Raw genomic sequence first — 20,150 nt, 5'->3', positions numbered from 1 at the left:
CTGCCACTGAGCTACAGCCCCAGCCCAGTTTTTTTTTATTTTATTTTTTTATTTTACATATGTCAAAAACTGTCTCCATTTTCAGTTACAGAGGAATTTTGATATCTGGTTCGTATATCTCATATAAAATATTGTCAGCCAAAATTCAAATTGATAGCAGAGTAGTTACGTTTCTCAAAGTAAGAGATTCCCTTTCTAACTCAATATATCTGTCCAAAATAAATCTAAAACATCTTAATAGAGAATCATTCTGTTGATGTCGCTTTATCTGGTACTAAGAGACAATCTGATTAATGAGAATGCTCACCATCTCTAGCAGTCAGAGAAATGCAACTCAAAATCACCCTAAGATACCATCTCACTCCAGTAAGATTGGCGGCCATTCTGAAGTCAAACAACAAGTGCTGGTGAGGATGTGCAGAAAAGGGTACTCTTGTACTTTGCTGGTGGGACTGCAAATTGGTGCGGCCAATTTGGAAAGCAGTATGGAGATTCCTGGGAAAGCTGGGAATGGAACCACCATTTGACCCAGCTATTGCCCTTCTCGGACTATTCCCTGAAGTCCTTAAAAGAACGTACTACAGGGATACTGCCACATCGATGTTCATAGCAGCACAATTCACAATAGCTAGACTGTGGAACCAACCCAGATGCCCTTCAATAGATGAATGGATAAAAAAAAATGTGGCATTTATACACCATGGAGTATTACGCAGCACTAAAAAATGACAAAATCATGGCATTTGCAGGGAAATGGATGGCACTAGAGCAGATTACGCTAAGTGAAGCTAGCCAATCCCTAAAAAAACAAATGCCAGATGTCTTCTTTGATATAATGAGAGCAACTAAGAACAGAGCAGGGAGGAAGAGCAAGAGGAAAAGATTAACATTAAACAGAGACATGAGGTGGGAGGGAAAGGGAGAGAAAAGGGAAACTGCATGGAAATGGAAGGAGACCCTCATTGTTATACAAAATTACATATAAGAGGTTGTGAGGGGAATGGGAAAAAAAACAAGGAGAGAAATGAATTACAGTAGATGGGGTAGAGAGAGAAGATGGGAGGGGAGGGGAGGGGGGATAGTAGAGGATAGGAAAGGCAGCAGAATACAACAGTTACTAATATGGCATTATGTAAAAATGTGGATGTGTAACCGATGTGATTCTGCAATCTGTATTTGGGGTAAAAATGGGAGTTCATAACCCACTTGAATCTAATGTATGAAATATGATATGTCAAGAGCTTTGTAATGTTTTGAACAACCAATAAAAAAAATGAGAATGTGGAAGAAAATGGTATAAAATCTAAAGGTGAGGGTTGATACAACTTGCATTTCTGTGGCTTAATTGGTTTCTTTTTTTCATAAAGAATACTTCCCAAGATTAAAAGTAAGCAATGAAATACTGTTTAATAATAAAAAGGAAGAAACTATGGAAATATGACACAATGTGAATAAACCTCAGAGACATGATATTAAGTGGAAGAATCCAGGCAAAAAAGCCACATATTGTGTCCAGAAAAGGTAAAACTTTAGAAAGAGAGTAGCATACTTGCTGCCAGAAGCTAGGTTGGGTGAGTAGATTAACTATAAATATGTATGAGCAATCTTTTTGCAGGGGATTGAAACATTCTAAAACATTGGTTGTGAAAGAAAACTCCATAAATTTGCCAAAAATTAAGCATATACCTAAAATAGTTGAATTTAATGTCTTTAAATTATACTTCAGTTAAGCTGTTAAAAATAATGAAGACAGGTTCGTATATAGGTAGGTACATAGATTTGAAGAAAAAATAAATAAAGATAGCTTATATATTCCTAGAAAGTGGTCTGACTATTTAGTTTATAGATATTCATAAACAGGTACATCAGTTGTATTTATCTGAAAATCTTTTCAACAGATTTCATGTTTCTTTAGCAATAAATATGGTTTCAATTTCATGGGTTCTGTATTGAATCACTTATCTTCAGAAAATAGAGGCAACTGCACAATAGGTATGATTTCTAATTATGAGTGTCCATCATTTAGTTTTTGGATCAGTATTTGTAGATGTCTGTTGGAGGTGATTTGGTGAAACATTTGACCTGTTAATTTGTGAACCTTCTGACATAATTTTTTTTTCAGAAGAAGTACCTGTTCAAATTCCACTGATGAAGTCACCCTTGGACAAGCTTCACCTGGCTCCTGGGCAGGCCTTGCCCCCTGGATTCCCTGGACCATTCATTTTTGCTGATAGTCTATCCTCCGTGGAGACTCTGTTGACCAACATTCAGGTCAACAATATTTCTATAAACAAAATAAATGTAATACAAGACATTAGCACCTACACAAATTATTTTGTATTTGAGAAATTAAAACAGATAAGATGAACTGCATGTCATTTGCTGTACTTTGACAGGGTCTGCTGAAAGTGGCTTTGGATAATGCTCGTATCCAGGAGAAGCAGATTCAGCAAGAAAAGAAGGAACTGCGAATGGAGCTCTATAGAGAGAGAGAGATTAGAGAAAACCTTGAAAGACAACTTGCAGTTGAGCTTCAAAGCAGAAGTAAGTTTAACATGTTCAGTTACAGAGTAAATATTATGTTAGAGGTATTTTTAATAATAATTAGAAATATTACCAAAGATAGCTTAATACTGCTGAAAATAAATAAGATACAAAGCAAAAACTGTATGCAAACCACAACGAAAGAAATGTATAGTCCATCTCTTTATACTAAAAAAATAATGAACTAGATCTGTACTCTGGGCTAGTTCCAGATTTAGAAAAATGAATACCTATAATTATCTTGCAATGTCAGAAAATGCATATAGATAAATTTATAATTCCTTACATATGTAATGCTTATTCTTGCTAGGCACAGTGCTACATTTTGGAATGAAAAAGTGAATGGACTCAGTCCATGTCCTTGAGGGATTTACATTTTAGAGAACTAGCACAAGCAGTTAAAGTTAAAACAAAGTAGCAAAAGTAAACATGCACAGTCTTCATGGTTATATATAGAGGGTTTGTTTGCTCCGCTTGCTGAAGGGGTGAGGAGATATAAGGAGTATTTTCTGATGCTGACACTTGAATCTGAGTCCTAAAGGATCAGCAGGGGGAAAAAAAGAATGTGCAAGGAACCAAGTGGGGCATTCTAGGCAGCGAGATCAGCATAGGCATGGAGAAAAGAAACTTCATCCATGGGTGACTATAAACAGTTTATTATTAGAGTGGCTTTGAGTTTTCTGAAGTGAATGGTAGGAAATGATGCACTTAAATAGGTGTAGAATTTAAATTATGAAGAATATTTTTAACTTTGTAGAAGATTAGCTTTGATTTTATCCTATGGGTGATTGGAAGTATTAGTATATAAGCAAGTGAATCATTGGGTCTGAATTCATTTGGATAAATTACTCTGATCATGGGGATAAATTAGGGGAGAATTAATGTAAGACTAGTGGTAAGACTAGGAGCAGAAGATTCAAAATTTCACTTTCATAATTTCCACATCTTCCCTACATTTTCCATAAAATATTAAACAGCATAAAAAGTAAATGTTATGAATTACAGCTTCTTTCTCTCCCTGCTTATTCTTCTATTGAAGGATCACAAAATCTAAAATAAGTAAAAGGTTGAGAAGTGTGAAGGAGAGGCAAAGAAAGAAAATAGACCAAATGGATAACTCTCGTCAAAGAAGGATGATTACACTTGAGTAAACTTGACTGACTTTACACTACCTCAAAGTAACAAATTATTGTTTCAAGAGCTTGAAAACATACTCTGTATTTTCTTTAGGTCCTAGGAATCATTGGTTCACTATAAAATGGAATTTCAAACACTGCATTTAAAAAAATGAAACCTGTTTTCCTTAACCTAACAAATTAAAATTCATTAAATACAACAAAGCAAAGACTTTATTGTCTTTTTAAAAGTTTGGTGAAATTAGTTTATCTCTGATAGTATGTGAAATAGTGTGCAATGATTAATAATCATAATAACTCACATTTATTTACTAAGGAAATTTTTATTCTAAAACAAAAAAACATATGCTAAATACAATAAGCTTCTTAAATTGACTCATAAAAATCTAGTACATATAGTAAAATTAACTTCTAATTTTTAGGGAATATACTCACTTAATGTCTGTTTACTAACATTTCATGGACATTTTAGTTCTACATTTATAATATTATCTATTATCCTGTAAAAAGTTGTAGACCTGGTAGGCATAATTAGTTATCAAATTTGCCTTGAAGTACTTGTATTTAACAAATTTAGCATTTGTTATAATATGATAAGGCTAATACTACTATAATTACTATCATCACTAAAATTACTACCATTTAGTATTTAGTCACTATTATAACCACTACTATTACCATCAGTACTGTTGCTAGTACTAGCTAATAATACTGTCTACCATGTGCTGAGCCCTGCTTTTAGAACTTGTAATGAATTACTAATACAACTAAGAAAACTACTATTTATCCTCATCAATTTTGAAAAACTACTTCATTTCTACGAATCTCAGCAACCTCATCTATTACAATAACTTAACTAGATAATCATTTAAATTTCTTTTTGCTTACTTGAATATCTCATATCCAGTATACCCAAATTTTAAATGTCTTTTTAATTTTTTTTATTTATACATAATACTAGGATTCATTTTGGCATAATTACAAAGCATGGAATATAATTTGCTCTAATTCAGTTCCCAATATTTCCTCTTTCCCTCACCTCCTCCCTCCCCCTGTTCCCTTCCCTCTACTCTACTAATCTTTCTGCTATTTACTTATAGATTGAGGTTGGCCTGTGTCCAATCAATCACCTGCCTTGGTCCACTAACCAACTCTGTTGTCCCTAGGCTTTGAAAAACCAACTTATGTGATACACAGGTTTTGTCAACTAAGTTCAGAGTGGTAGAAACATAATACCATATTTTCATTCTTTTTTAATATGTATTTTTTTAGTTATAGTTGGACAGAATACCTTTATTTTATTCATTTATTTTTATGTGGTGCTGAGGATCAAACCCAGGGCCTCACATGTGCTAGGCGAATGCTCTACCACTGAGCCACAACCCCAGCCCCATATTTTCATTCTTATGGCTAAGTAATACTCCATTGTGAGTATATCCAACTTTTTATGACAAATTATAAACTAAGTTCACATGATGGAATGGATAGGGCAGAAGGTTGATATTATGGTTATAATACCATATCTCTCCAAGAATATAATAAAACAATATTAATATATAACCTACATATATAAACAATATGTAATATCATATAAATATAGAAAAAGAATTCTTATAACTTTTTTTCCATAAAAGAAAAAATGCTCCACACTAAAACCAAAAATTCTACCCAATTGTTTTTTGCTGGTAGCTATACTACTTGAATTAAACACACATATCCATATGCAATAATATACCATGATATTATTTGCAGAATAAACATTTAAAATAATAGAATGATAAAACAACAGGAAACTTTAGGGTCACCTGCCTTGGTCCACTAACCAACCCTGTTGTCCCTAGGCTTTGAAAAACCAACTTATGTGATACACAGGTTTTGACAATTACCAGTTATATCATTTTAGGTAAATGTTTGACCTCTCAAAGACTCAGTGGCTTTCTATAAATGGAAATGGTAGTGCTTTTTCTTACAGTGTTAATTAAGACCTTAATGTGTTACATTCTCAGCAAAATGATCAGTACATAGTTGGTTCTGAATAAATTATAGTTATTGTTGTTTATTTTAGTAGTTTTAATGTAATCTGTTTGGCATTGTTTGCAGTATGTGAAATCACAAATTTCAACTGAATCAATGTATAGAATATTTTTGCCTCATTAATTTTATTTGAAACACAATTTTGTTTTGACAAATACATTAAGTTACACATTAATTTCAATAAATCTAAGTTTCTAATTTAAATAATTTGTTTATTGCTATGTTTAAATGATATTTGAATATAATTATGATACTAATATATTTTTATGTTCATTCCTATTTAGCAGTATTTCATCAAAATAATAAAAATCATACTTTCTCATTGTCTTTGTCTGAAGAATTCCAGTTTTTTTCCCTTAGATTTTTGAAATTTTGCATTTGCACAGCAGTTTACTTATGTAACTGACTCTCTTCAAGTTGTTCAAGGTAGTTTATATGAAAATATATTTAACCATGAGATGAACACATTTGAAACAATTAGTAACATATTCAGTTCAGTTCAAAGATTTTAATTATATATGAGTGCAGTGAACATTTTTAAACATCAGATAATTTATTAGTTTTCTCAATGTACTTTGAGTGTTCTTTTATTGCAATAACAGCAATAACTTAATTTTTAAAAACTAATTTAGGAAAAGTATTACTCTGCTTACAACCCTGCTATGAACCAATTTATTGCTGAAACTTAATTCCATTTAAGGTGCTATCCTAGTTTCAGGCTTTCGGAGTTTAAATATAAACTATAACTGCATGAGGGACACTGAAGTTTTTACTTGAGAGATAAAACTTTGAGAATTGAGGTATACCTCTTCTTTAGCTCTATTTTACCTTCCTGCTTACCAAATGAACATTACTGTAGTTGCACTTTTGCAACTTGCTTATATAATCATGGCTGAAAATTATTCTCCGTGTGTGTGTGTGTGTGTGTGTGTGTTTGTGTATTTGTATGGGGAGAGAAAGACTGATGATATGTACATTATTTAAACAAATATATTAAATACATTTTTTGCTTTTATAATTGGTCCCATTCCACTGAAATGGATATTGCCACTTTTAGTTTTAAAGACCATAGTATTCAACCTAATAGATATTTGCAGGGGGGTTATTTTTTGCATTTTGACATATTAATAGCAACAACATGATGAGTAATAGCAGTATATTTCTTTAGAAAATTAGAAAATATTGACTGTTATTATTAAATGTATGTAGTGAGTCAAAGTAGAAAACAATTCTCCAACCCAACTGTCACCACCATAAAAAATGCATGTGCATTATAGAGCATACATGTGATCATGTTTCAACCAATACATCTACATTTATAATTCATCAAAACCTATTTCATTGACCAAGATTTTGCAAAATACTTTTTCCACATTCCAGCTACCATGCAAAAGCGCCTGAAGAAGGAGAAAAAAGCCAAAAGAAAACTGCAGGAAGCCTTGGAATTTGAATCAAAGCGCAGGGAACAAGTGGAACAGGCGCTTAAGCAAGCCACAACTAGTGACAGTGGCCTGAGGATGTTGAAAGGTAAAGTTTAATTTGGACTTAAGGTAAACAAAATAAATCATAAAGAAGAAAGAAACGAAGCAAAGGAAGGAAGTTAGGAAGGAAAGAAAATGTCCAGGAAAAATTAAAATACCAATTTGAGGCCAAATATGTTAGGTTGTGAATAAAACCAGTCAAAATAAGCCCTATTCTTGGAGATAAAAAAAGAAAATTCTGCTGACTTTTGAAGTAGAAGCAGTAAAACTGATATCCTTCCTACACTGAAATGCAAGTGTTTCAGGTCCATTGATGTTAGATATGCTGATGTTTGGTGAACTTAATTTTGATCAGCTATATAGGATGTTGGTTTCTTTGATGCACACTACATTAGTGTTGAGGCATTTAAGGTTTATCTGTGGGAAAACGTGCTTAAATCATGAAATATCTTAATTCCACTTTTCTGATTTCATTTTATCTGAAACAGCATAACATTGGTACATTACACTCAGACATAGTATGAAGTAAATGTTCAAGTAAATATATGTACACACACATACATTCACGCACACACACACAGAGCACTTTTACATCCTAATTACTTGCTTTTATAACTCATCTGAAGAACACAGTGGTAAAATATTTGCTTCTAGAGCTAGTACTACAGAAATACCATAAACCATAATGCATATTTCGGTCTTCATTTGCACTTAGCATAGAGAGATTATCACCATCTATCATATATTACAAATAGAAAATAAAGCATAAGGAATGGACCTTTCTATGTAGGCAACTATATCCATCATCTTTTCATTGTTCTGTAATCAGGGCATATTAACCTGATAGTTATTGGTGATTTTTATAAACAGATGATTTTCTTAAAATTTATCTTTAGGGAATGAAATGAATGATTTATTGTATACCTAGAAATCTATATTCTATTGTGAAATACTGCTATAATTTATAATTCTTCCTACTACCATGGAAACATATAAAAACAAACAAAAACAAGCAAATAAACAAAAAACAATGCCCAAGATTTTGCATTATCTATAGGAACAAACTGCAATTTTCCTTTTAACTGGAATCCTAAAACAGAATTGTACCTTAATGTTGAATGTCAATTATTTCAGATACTGGAATTCCAGATATTGAAATAGAAAAAAATGGGACTCCTCATGATAGTGCTGCTATGCAAGGTATGGTAAACAGTGTCCTTCTTACTACAACTGCTTAATATGTGGCCCCTGGGCATATGGTGGGAATGAGCTTCTGTGTTAATACTTTTCATATAAGTAAAATAAATGTTTAACTCTTTTACTCAATGACATAGGCAGCAACTTGCATTTATTTTTTTTTTACTAAAACAAGTTTAATATGACTGTGAAAACCCAATAACAGTACAGATACTTAGGGACTAGTAACTTTATGTATACAATGTGAGCAAATTTTGTGTACATTTAGCTGTTAAAAGGATGTGCATTTATGTATTACCATATTCTAAAAATGTATAAATGTGAATATAATTTACCTTTCATAAGTGTACAATACTTGTATTTTTAACTTCACTACTTTGCTTTTTGTAAATGCCACAAATACAATAACCATAACCTATTGATATGTTAAAAGTGTTCCAGACAACATTTTTGTCAACCTATAAATTTTGATGGTAATTTTACAAACCACCTAAATATGGAAATAGCTGCACGACTTATAATTCATGATTTATATGATACCCATAAATACGTAGGTCCTTTAAAATATTTAAAGATATTTACTAGGTAGAAAACAGATAAAACACATCAATACAGCATCTCGACAGAGTGCAAAAGAACCTAAAATAGGAATTTAATTTGACTACTGGAAATTTTCCAATGTAAACTAATACAGTTTTCTAGTTCTTTAATTTTATGTAGATTACACTTATGTTCACGTGTATTGTTTAAAAAGGCTTACATTAATAAATAAAGACATTTCTGTCAGAAAATTATTTCCTAACTGAAAACTAAAGACAACCATGAGGGCTGGGGTTATGGCTCAGTGGTAGACCACTTGCCTAGGATGGGTGAGGCCCTGGGTTTGATCCTCAGCACCACATCAAAAACAAAAAACAAATAAAGAACAACAAACAAATAAATAAAGGTTAAATTATTTTTTTAAAAAAGATAGCCATGAATATTTTGCTTGCTTGAGGTTTAACAAATTGGTTCTTTGCTACCATATAGACTGGATCAATGTGAAGGACAGAACTGGTTATGACCAAGAGATTCATTTGGGTGTATCTGAAGATCACCATTTAATGTGGCAGCTTCAGGAAACTTAAAATTTGTATTTATGTATTTTTTTAAATCATGATCGCTCATGGATCTTTTATAATGCCTGATTCTGCTGCAGCTGGATAGAACGAACTAACTAACTAACTAACTAACTAACTAACTAACTAACACATTTACTGTTAGATGTGACAGTGTGCATGCTTGGCTCATTCACTGAAGCTTTTGCTTTTTCTTAGCTGCTTGCCTGCTTTTTACCCAAAATTTAAAGGTTGTGTCTTTGTAAGAAAAGCCATTTGAATTGCATGAATGTTTGTCCATTAGATATACCATAACTAAATTTATGAAGACACTCCTGCTAGTTGGAGGCCTGGTGTATGAGGTTGCAATCACATACTAGGGCCATGGTAGGGATGAATAGCCTGTAACATTTATTTGATTCATTCTGAATCAGTGACATACAAATATAGACACAGTCTTTAAGGAACATAGAGCTTGATTGTGCCCCTAATTTGAAAAGTATGTTAGGTCAGCTTTGGAGCTGGAAGAAATAAACCAAACACATTACTAATAGTTTTTTTTCTTTTTTATGTTTTAAGCCTATACCTTTATCCAATTACTTGCTATTTTACTTTTAATTCATATGCTGCCTTTAGCTCATAGTAATAATATTTTCCCAATTCTAAGATAAATAGAAGCCTCTGAATTGTCCTGAAGTTTCTACATTTCCATGCAATAGGCAACAGATATCTTATTTGTGGGTTGTCAGTTTGGTGATATATGCAAAAGTATATTCACTGTCTCCATTTGGGTCCAAATTTTTAAATTTTTTAAAGTCTGTAAAGAATGGCTTTTTTGAGCTGGGGTGGTGGCTCAGTGGCATAGCGCTTGCCTAGTACATGTGAGGCACTGGGTTCGATCCTCAGCACCACATTAAAAAAAAATAAAGATATTGTGTCCACATAGAACTAAAAAAAATTTTTAAAGAATGGCTTTTTCACATGAGTATTTAAAATTAGTTGTCACTAAGCGTAAGTTCTACTGTGTTTTTTTCTGGCCAACATAATATAATTAGATATATATTTAAATGGATTTAGATGGAAATTATTTTAAAGCAAAGGGATTGACTTTTATTATTTATTTGTGTTTAACATTTTCCATATATGATAAAACATGTGGGTTATGATAAAATAAGTGGATTAACAATTATTTATTGGAGATCTACCTTTTAGATGGCATCAAATGATTTTCAGGATAAATGTGATAAAAATGGAAAAGCATGCACTCTCCCTTGTCTTAGCACAGAACTTAAACTACATGCTAAAACTCTCATCATTTTCAGCAAAAGTAGAGTAAATATCATATGTTAAAATTACATTAGACTACAATCTTAATATCAAAGAAGTTATTTTTAGCAAAAATGATTTGTTTTTTTAGCCAGGGTCATAGATGGCTAAAAATATTACCAGAACTAATCTTAAATACAGTTCACCAAATGAATTAGTTCAAATAATTACCTAAAAAATCCTGATAATTTTTTTATTATTTGAGATGTTTAGAATTGAAACATGCCGTTTATATTTATCTGTGATCTTCAAAAAATATATAATGCTTGAAAAACATAAAATGCAACTTTAGTCATTGTTTTTCCATTCTTGCTAATAATTTTGTTTTCTGTGTGTTATGGGTTTTTTGTGACTTATTTTGATACTGTTTTAAAATTTTCCACCTCCCTCCATTACTCACCTTTTTTGTAACTTGGAAGATTATTTCCTACCATTGTTTGTGAGCATCATTCTTACAGAATTGCAATACAATGCCATTTCCAATACTCATCTCCATCACAGCAACCAGTTTCAGTATCACTGAAATTCTCTTTTCTTATTGTCAATAATTTTTCTGGATATCTATCCTTAACCTGGAATTCTGCCTTTAAAATCCAATTAGTTCCTCCTTAAGAGAATATGGGGGGGGGGGCTTGAAAAAAATGTTGCATGATCTTTCTTAGAAGAAATAAAGTCATATCCACTTTTATCATAATTCCTATATATGGCACAAACTACTCATGAACTATATGCTTTTATGTTTAACAAATTTTGCCAGCTTAATTATATAACTTCCTACATGCTTTGAATGTTAGCAGACTAGATATCATACATAGACCACCTTCCAAGAAAAGAATATCTGTACTACTTAGATTTTAGTAGTCTACTTTCTCAACTCTTCCTGAATGTTTCAGGTAGTCTACCAATGAATACATACTCACTTTTATAGGTATGGGCACTCTCTCTGGAGGTGAAGTTTTCAGTGGAACATGTACACTGCTATGGTTCCATTCAGATCCCTACAATTCAACTGGGAATCTGAACGACAGCACATCAACCATCTTATCAACCAACACCCCCTTCACATAAAATAAACATACCAGGTGTCATTAAGTGCACCTTCAGATCAATGATTTTTGCAAATGACATTCAAGTGCCATTTGTGTAGTGCATTTGTGCTGATAAAAACAAATTAAATTAGCACAACTACAAGTGAGCTGATAAAAACTAAAACCAAACAGCAGTACCATTAGCTAACAAAGTAATATTTTCTCTTTACTGCATTCTGCCATTTAGTTATTATCCTATTGGAAATCTAATTATAATCCTTTTACTCCCTAGTCAAACTTCACAGTTTTTGCAAGCTTAGCACTGACAAGTGATTTCATTATATTTGATTGCCCGCGCCCAGATTGACTTAACTTCACTTGGAGACCTAAAAGCCCTCTCAGTTTCTCAGATTCCCTGTTTGCACATTACTGCAACAGCTCCTTTAATTAATTAGCATGAACAGCAGTAACATGAACTGCTGAACAGAAAATAACATCATTTTATGATCGCAGAGAGACTTCTCCTTTTGCATGTTTATACCTTACTTAACTTTTGTATGACTATATTTCATTGTTGGGAGCTATGGGTACAGTTGACAATGCATGTTTCTTAAATTCTTAAAAATTGGCATCATCATCTTAATAATAATAGATAAAACAAACAGAATGTGAAGCTCCTAAATTTTTGGAAAATAGACAATAGCATTCATGAACTGACATTCTAGTCATACAATAAAAGAATAAAAAAAGTTCAGGTGATAAAGCATCATAAAGAACAAGGGTGTAGTGACACACTGTTCCTGTTTTTGCCACTGCATTTTTTTGGGTAAAAAGAAAACAAATAAAAATCTAATAATTTAGTTTTTGTAATTGGAAAGGCATATAATGTATAATGTCTTGCCTTTTACATTTGCCTTTTGGCTACCTATATGACATAGACACATAGATGATTTAACAGTGAAATATATTTTCTTCTGGTATTTTTCCTATAAATACAGTAGAATCTTAAATACTCTTTATTTTATTTTGCTACTAACACATTAGAAGTAAACTCATTGAGCTTTATTTTCCTTATGAAACATTTTTGCTCACTAAAAAATTCAGAAACTTATCCTTAGTATAGAATGTCCATTTAGTAATACAAAATTCATGATTTCATTTATACAGTATCTGGCAAAGATGCTAATGAAGAATTAAAAGCAAAATGATTGATTCCATTTGACTTCAAAGGTACCAGAAACAATTTTAATTTCTAAGTATTTAAAAAACATACTAAAAACATAATTTAATAAAAATATAGGTATTTAAATACATATTTTAAGATGAAATGCACATAAATATGTATAATCTTATTCATTATCTCAAAATCATTTTGAGGGCTGGGGTTGTGGCTCAGCGGCAGAGCAATTGCCTAGCACCTGAGAGGCATTGGGTTCGATCCTAAGCACCACACATAAATAAATAAATAAATAAATAAATAAAGCTATTAAAAATAAATTTGAACAGTGCTTATCTTTTTGTGACCCCTGCGACTTCTATTGTATCTTTTCTATTTGCTGCACATTTGCTAACACACAACAATATTCTTCCAGAGAGTTTAAGATGCCATGACAATATTTACTAAAAGCTACTACCCTTGCAATAGGATTGGGGTTATAAAAGTTGGAAGAATAGCAAGGATAATGATGATAGTATGAAAGGAAATAGGAAAAGATAAATCCTGTATAATATCTTGCCTTGTATGTGATATGATAAGAAAAATGAAAGGAAGAGTAGATGGAACTTCTCTAATAGGCTTTTCTTTTAACTTCCATCACAGTGTACTATCTTTCTTTAGAGGTTCCATGGACTACTTCTTACTCTAACCTCATCAATCATTAATTTTCTTCCCCTGATATCTTGTGCTGTGTTTTAAGATATATACAGGTACTCTAATATTTCCATTTTAAAGTGTAAATGTTCTTTTGTAAAGCAGAGATATACAAGTCAGAGACCAAATGGATAGTAGGAAGCAGGACTCCTTAAAGATTCTCTCTTAAATGGTTTATTTGAAAGTCTTTTACTATCCAAAGAAACTTTACTGCAATGGTTTTCATAGAAGTAGAAAAGACTCTAGCACACAACCCACAGAGAAGATCCCAGCTTCTCAGCTTCTTTCTCAAAAGCAGATTTTTCCCCTATAAGGTTCATTAGACAATGTGTATCTTTTTATTTTCATTCTCAGAAAGAAGGTGTCTCTTTATTTTCTTCATCGTCCATAGAATTTTTATCTTGATTGGTCACATGTCTCATATCAAATCATAACTCTCTGTTGTGAACTATCTCATTAGAGCACATATTATGTGTTTAGCTTTTTTCTTAAGAAGATGTGAAGAGCTTGCATTACTTAATCATTTAGGGCCTGGTTGTCATGGAGTGGCTTGTACCACTTACTCACATAGTTAACTGAATTATTTATAGTGATTAAAAGCTGTCACTAATTTTGATGATTGTATAAAATCTGATCTATAGATGTAAGACTTACAGTTCACTTACATAACAGATGAAATTTTAGTGATAGCAAAATAAATAGAATTTGAAGCTAGGATAGGTTGGTTGTTCTGGTACCCAGCATTTTAACCTCCAAGAATAATTTGTTAATTAACAGATCTGTTTTACTATAGTCTAGGAAAGATTGTTTAACTTAACTATGATATGTTTGACCAGTTTCTTTAAGTTCCATCTTTATACATGCAGAATACAATTTTTAAGCTTGGGATTCGTACTACCCTAACTTCAATCTGTAAATATCTCAGGAAATGCATAAGGAAAAGTATTTGATTAAAGGGTTTTTTGTCAATTTGTGTTTTAATTAATAAAACATACAACATTTTTGTAGAAGTTTGTAATCATATACTGGCATCCTTATACAACCTATAAAAATTAGAATTATTATATTGCTTCCTCATGAATATGTGCTGATCTTGTGTGAAGTTGCTCATCAGTCTTAGAATAAGGAATTCATAGCCTAATATTGGGATAGTAGAGAAAAAGAAAGGCAATTCCTGATGTATGTATAGTATGATTAACTTTCTACCATTCTTAACAAAAATGTCCTCTAGTAGTATTAAGCCTATATAGTAATTTTGAATGGTATGAGTAATCCTAGTAATGCAAGTATGAAAATGCTTCAAGATAAGTTTATTTGCTTGCTGTTCTTAGTGGAAACTAAGAAACAGGAATCTTAACTCATTGCTCTCACTACATATCACTATCAAATCATGTATCTATAAAAGTTTTTCATATTTAAATAGCCAAGAAATTTATCAAGACCAAATATTATACCATACAGAACAGTGCACAAGAGGAGAACTTCTCCCAAAGTTAGTCAAAACACTGTAAAACCAACTATAATTTAGTAATCATTTCTGCCTTAAAATTTGTAGAGATTGGGATAGTGTTTACAAAAATTAGACAAATATTATACATCTCTTTTTTCTATGTAAAACTGCACAAGCAAATGAAATAGTAATAAAAATATTTCTTATTTGTCCTCAAGCTCACATCACACTGACAGGATTCAACTTGGACAGATCTTCAGTTATCTAATTTCTGACTGAGATATTCTTGTTATGGGACATTCATGTAAAGATTTATTTGCTCTGGGGAGCATCTTTGTCATTTCATATAACATTCACCTTTGGAAATTAAAGTGTATTTAAAGAAAATTCATTGGGATTTCATACAAACCTTCTTGATCTCTCCAAGTCTATGTTTTACTTTTTCAATGCTTAAAAACTAATATTGGTTATAATCTGCATATTAATCTGGAATCTGCTTTTTATCAATAATGTAAGTGATTATGAAGGCAACATTTTTCCTAATTCCTTAGCTAGCTTTCAAGAAAGCATCATTTTTTCATAAACATTTTTCCCTATTTCTATTCTCCCACAAATGTTTAAGTGCTCTTGTTTTCTTTAAAAAAATGAATAAATGCAAGGTGATCATAGAATCTGTGAGTGACTGGGTAAAAACCAGCAATAGAGAGCTAATAAATATTGAAAATGTACATTCTCCTGGTAACTGCATTTCAACCTTCTATAGGAAATGTTGGATATTGTCATTTAAAACATGTACAAGTTATATAATATTTAATGTTTTTTCTTTGTTTTCATTTTCTTCCATACTTTGGTTCCTTTGAAATCAGATTTTATGCTGCTTTCCTATGAGTTTAGCACACAAAAAGAGTTAAACATTATTATGAAAAGAACTTAATTATGTGTTTATATGTTACATTAAATACTTTCAGTATGCATCCTATTCAAAATTCCAGTAATTTGACCCTTACAAAACATTTTTGTAATTTACATATTTATGAAAAGTGGGATATAGGTAGAAACATAGATTCTTTAGGGGAAAAGCATAAAAACATAAATAGCACTTTTCAGTAGAACATAATCTATGTGAAAATCGTGAAATAAGATGGCATTCCACATGTGACAAATGTATTTAGAGCATCTCTTGATAGAGTCAGCATTTCATAAATAGTAGCTTTCACATATTCTTCTTTCTCTTTCTTCTTCTTTCATGCTAGAAAATAGAATTCCAGTATTTGTAAAGCTTTTAATATGAGCCCAAAGTACTTCTCTGTACTGGACACATCCTTTTATTGCTATTTTAAGTCAAGTATATAGGAGGCAAAAAGAAGTTGCAGAAAGAGCACTTGTCTAATAACCAAGATTTCTCCATTTCTAACTGGCTAACTCAATTTTCTATCCTTGAGAAATCATTCAACCTTTCCCCTGTTTTAATTTAGTAAGATAGTTATCATAATACTCGACTAATCTTTTTTAATTTATAAGTTAGATACAAACCCTGACAAGAATGACAAGTAGAAATTATCATTATTATTATGCCCTACAAAGTGTACATGAGATTGGTATTTGTGATTGCAAATGTAGATGTTAGCAGGGATACAATATTTCACATACAATGATGTGTAAAATTTTCAAACTTATGCTCTTCACTAAATGGCTGTGGTGAATATATTGCTATATTTCATCCCCATGTGTGAACAGAAGGGTATTCATGCTACCATTTTAGGGTGAGTTTTAGAAGAACTGGAGATTCAATAAATGGGGAAAGGGCAAATTAAATAATTAATTCTAAAAATGTGCAAGAGAGTTTGAAACTCCATTATCATGCTACCTGCATGTTATTTAAAAAAAACTATAAAAAAGAAAAATGACCCGTGCTGGCCTTGATTTAGATTAAATTATAAATATAATTACTTTTTAGGAATATCGAAGGTCAAGTGGTTTTTATTTAAAGAAACCTCTGTTTTTCAAATAGAGGTTTCAAAACCTCTTTATTCTAAAAATAAAAACCAGACTCTTCTGAAAATAATGGCTCAAAATAATTTTATTCAATAGACAAAGATAAATGAAATGCCATTCAATTTTATTATTTGCATGCAATGGTCTATTTTTCATTCTCTCAGATAAGTACCTCCATATTTGAACTAATTCACTAATAACTAACTGGACCCCAAACTAACCTCAATACTATTGTATATTTGATTTTATAATGACACACACTGAACATGTTTCCACAACTGAAATAGAGTTCATACAATTAATTGTACATTTAATTTGGATTGCACCTAAGACTAAAGCATGCTGATTTAATAAGAACATTGTTTTATCTCTCTCTTGTTCAGGTTAGAAAAACATGACCTTTCAATGGTGATGTTACTTTGTGCCAAATAATGTTGTGCCTATTTGAAAATTAGGAACACCTCATTAATTAAACAACTTAAAGAAACTGTGAAACTTACTTATTAGAACTCATTTAATATATTGCCATTAGTTCAACAGTAAGTTAGAGCTACCCAAAAACAAAGGTTTTAAAACCTAAAGTATGCCAGTAATTAAGTGAGCAAATAGTGAAGAAACACTTGGAATGAAATATGTGTTCTGGATAGTAAAAATCATGAATGCATTTTGCTCCAGATAGAAACCTCCCAAAACATAGAGAATATGGTGTGTTATTTAAAAAATTAAAAAGTCAGCAGTTACTTTCAAATAACGTCCTGCTAAGGAAGGAAATCTCATCTTGAGAGAAAATTGCAATCCTTAACAAAGATACTAACTCACAAAAAATGGTGTGGATCTTTACTCATTCTTTAGACTGTGGAGGAAAAAAAAGAAAACCTCCTAAATTCCTTGCTTATTAAGCTAGTCATGCATTTCATTGCAGGTTGTAAAGCAGTAGAACATGCACAAGGGGCTCATAAGCATATTTTAGAGTTAGGGAATATCATTTACACCATTTTATATTGTCAATATTACCCCTAGAGAATAAAATTAAGTTTGAAACTACTGTAAATCTACAGTTTTGCTCACCTTTGTATAATTTTATTTTTAATAGAATGAGACGCACATAAATGAATATGTGATTAAGGGATAAACCTAATAAAATAATACATTTACAACACACTAGTTTATTCAAATCTTGAACATATATAGTAGAACAAAATACTTTTATAGAGTTTGTGTTTTTCAGTGACATGCATTGAGTAGATTTTGGATTTTCTTTGTTGGAATGAAATTTTGACCAGGTCTTATTGTTTTTTCTGTGCAGCCTGAACACTGATGCCGGAACTCCAACTGATCATAGGCACGAATAGGGTGCTGTAGCAGTTACCAGCTTATCTAGTGTTGTAATTCTTTAGATTTCATACTAAAATTCTTAAAATATGGAACCTTCAATTACTATTTGTTCATTACTGATAAACAGAATCTTGCACTTACAGGAACAATGTGCTAGAGAATGGGTTTCATATGTTTTTAGGGGATAATCATAATGATGAGTGAGTGAATATGATACTTTATACTTCTTTAATCCCTTTTTTTCAAGGAGTTCATAGTGCTTCACAAACATTATCATATTAATTCACACAGCATCCTAGTGGGGTAAGTAGGTGGAAAACATTTTAATACACAGAAAATGTTATTTCTAGATGGTATGAGATAAAATGTAGACATTCCTGCTTTAAGTTGTGGTTACTATGAAATAGATTTATTTGTCAGACCTGGTAATTAACAGAAAGTATATCAGGAGGTAATTCATTTGTACAATTAATGAATATTTGTTATCATGGCCTGGGAACTCACTTTTCTAAAAGAAAGACTTTGCTGTAGGGTTCTCTAAGGAAATAGAGGGAGCTCTAGTTTTTAGTGTTTACCATGTCTACAATTTCCTTGAATTGTTGTTGGTGGAGCAAAACATTTAACCCCTTTCTGCTAGCATATTACTTATCTGTAAGAAAGGCAATGATAAATTAGACTACTAAAAAATCTCCTTTTATTCATTTTCTTCTCTTTTAGCCCCAGTCTTGCTTGCTCTTTGTTATGTGATCAATAAGCAAACAGAATGAAAAATATATAGACATAAGAAAATAGGCAGATGCTATGGTACATTTACATCATGAAAATTTGTACCTTCCACCCTCTGTTCTAGATATGGCCAGATGCATAACATGTTCAAGTGATTAGGGCCAAATGTATCACTTGGCTTGAATTGCCCAGGGAATGGCTTTAAGTATTTTTAACTGTTTATTTAACAGATACATGGTCAAAGACTGATGATATATACCTGTCATCATTTTTATGCCTCCTAAGAATACAATAGATATTTAAGTAATTAGAAACATTTAATTTCACTCCTAAAATGCCTCCTTAAATCAAGCAAAATCTGATATATTTTGTTATATCTGCCCTAGAATTAAGTTCTGATGTGACCAAAGCATCACCCATCTTATGCAAAGGGCCAAATGAGTTTTATCCATTCTATTTGTTAGACTGGATAAAACTTTATCAGTTCCCTATGGCAGTATATACAGTTTTAGTTGGAATTGCAAATATTCTACATACTATGAAATATTTCATTATTTCATGTCAATGAATATGACATTTTAGTCATTTTATATACAGAAAGATTTTTTTAAGGCACAGACATTTGGCTTCAGATGCTCTCTATGGACTATAGAAGGTCTGCTTTTGTGGAGTAGGTATGATGTTTTAGCCCAATTCAGAAAAAAATCTATATTAGAAGTAAATCATAAATAAGGTTTAGGCAAATCAAATGAAAAATGTTATTAATATCAGATATCTGACCTGAATAACAATGAAATATAACTGAAAATAAAACATCACGAAATTTCTCAACATTATATACTCAAATGGCACATGTGGAATGATAGGGAAAATTGAATATCATTTTCAAATTAAGGCACTTAAAAACACACTACTTACTGCTAATATATAT

The 20,150-nt window shown here is 31.6% G+C and overlaps 1 protein-coding gene across 2 annotated transcripts in view; it reads left to right on the top strand.

The window, feature by feature from the left end:
• Nucleotides 1-2,126: 2,126 nt before the first annotated feature.
• The window catches only part of LOC107156084 (dachshund homolog 2), a 21,157-nt gene continuing 3,133 nt past the window's right edge, over nt 2,127-20,150 (top strand). The window contains exons 1-5 of one of the 2 annotated variants that reach the window (XM_015502128.2): nt 2,127-2,271; nt 2,397-2,544; nt 7,095-7,241; nt 8,330-8,395; nt 18,465-20,120. In XM_015502128.2, the coding sequence (XP_015357614.2) occupies nt 2,149-2,271; nt 2,397-2,544; nt 7,095-7,241; nt 8,330-8,395; nt 18,465-18,469 (489 nt within the window). In that variant the 5' untranslated portion in view covers nt 2,127-2,148 and the 3' untranslated portion in view covers nt 18,470-20,120. Of the gene's footprint in view, nt 2,272-2,396; nt 2,545-7,094; nt 7,242-8,329; nt 8,396-18,464; nt 20,121-20,150 lie in introns of those variants that run through there. The other variant, XM_015502127.2, reaches the window with a different exon arrangement.

This window comes from Marmota marmota, unplaced genomic scaffold, assembly GCF_001458135.2.
Source record: "Marmota marmota marmota unplaced genomic scaffold, marMar, whole genome shotgun sequence".
In the NCBI taxonomy this organism is placed as follows: Eukaryota; Metazoa; Chordata; class Mammalia; order Rodentia; family Sciuridae; genus Marmota; species Marmota marmota.
This window is presented reverse-complemented; position numbering and strand designations above follow the sequence as displayed.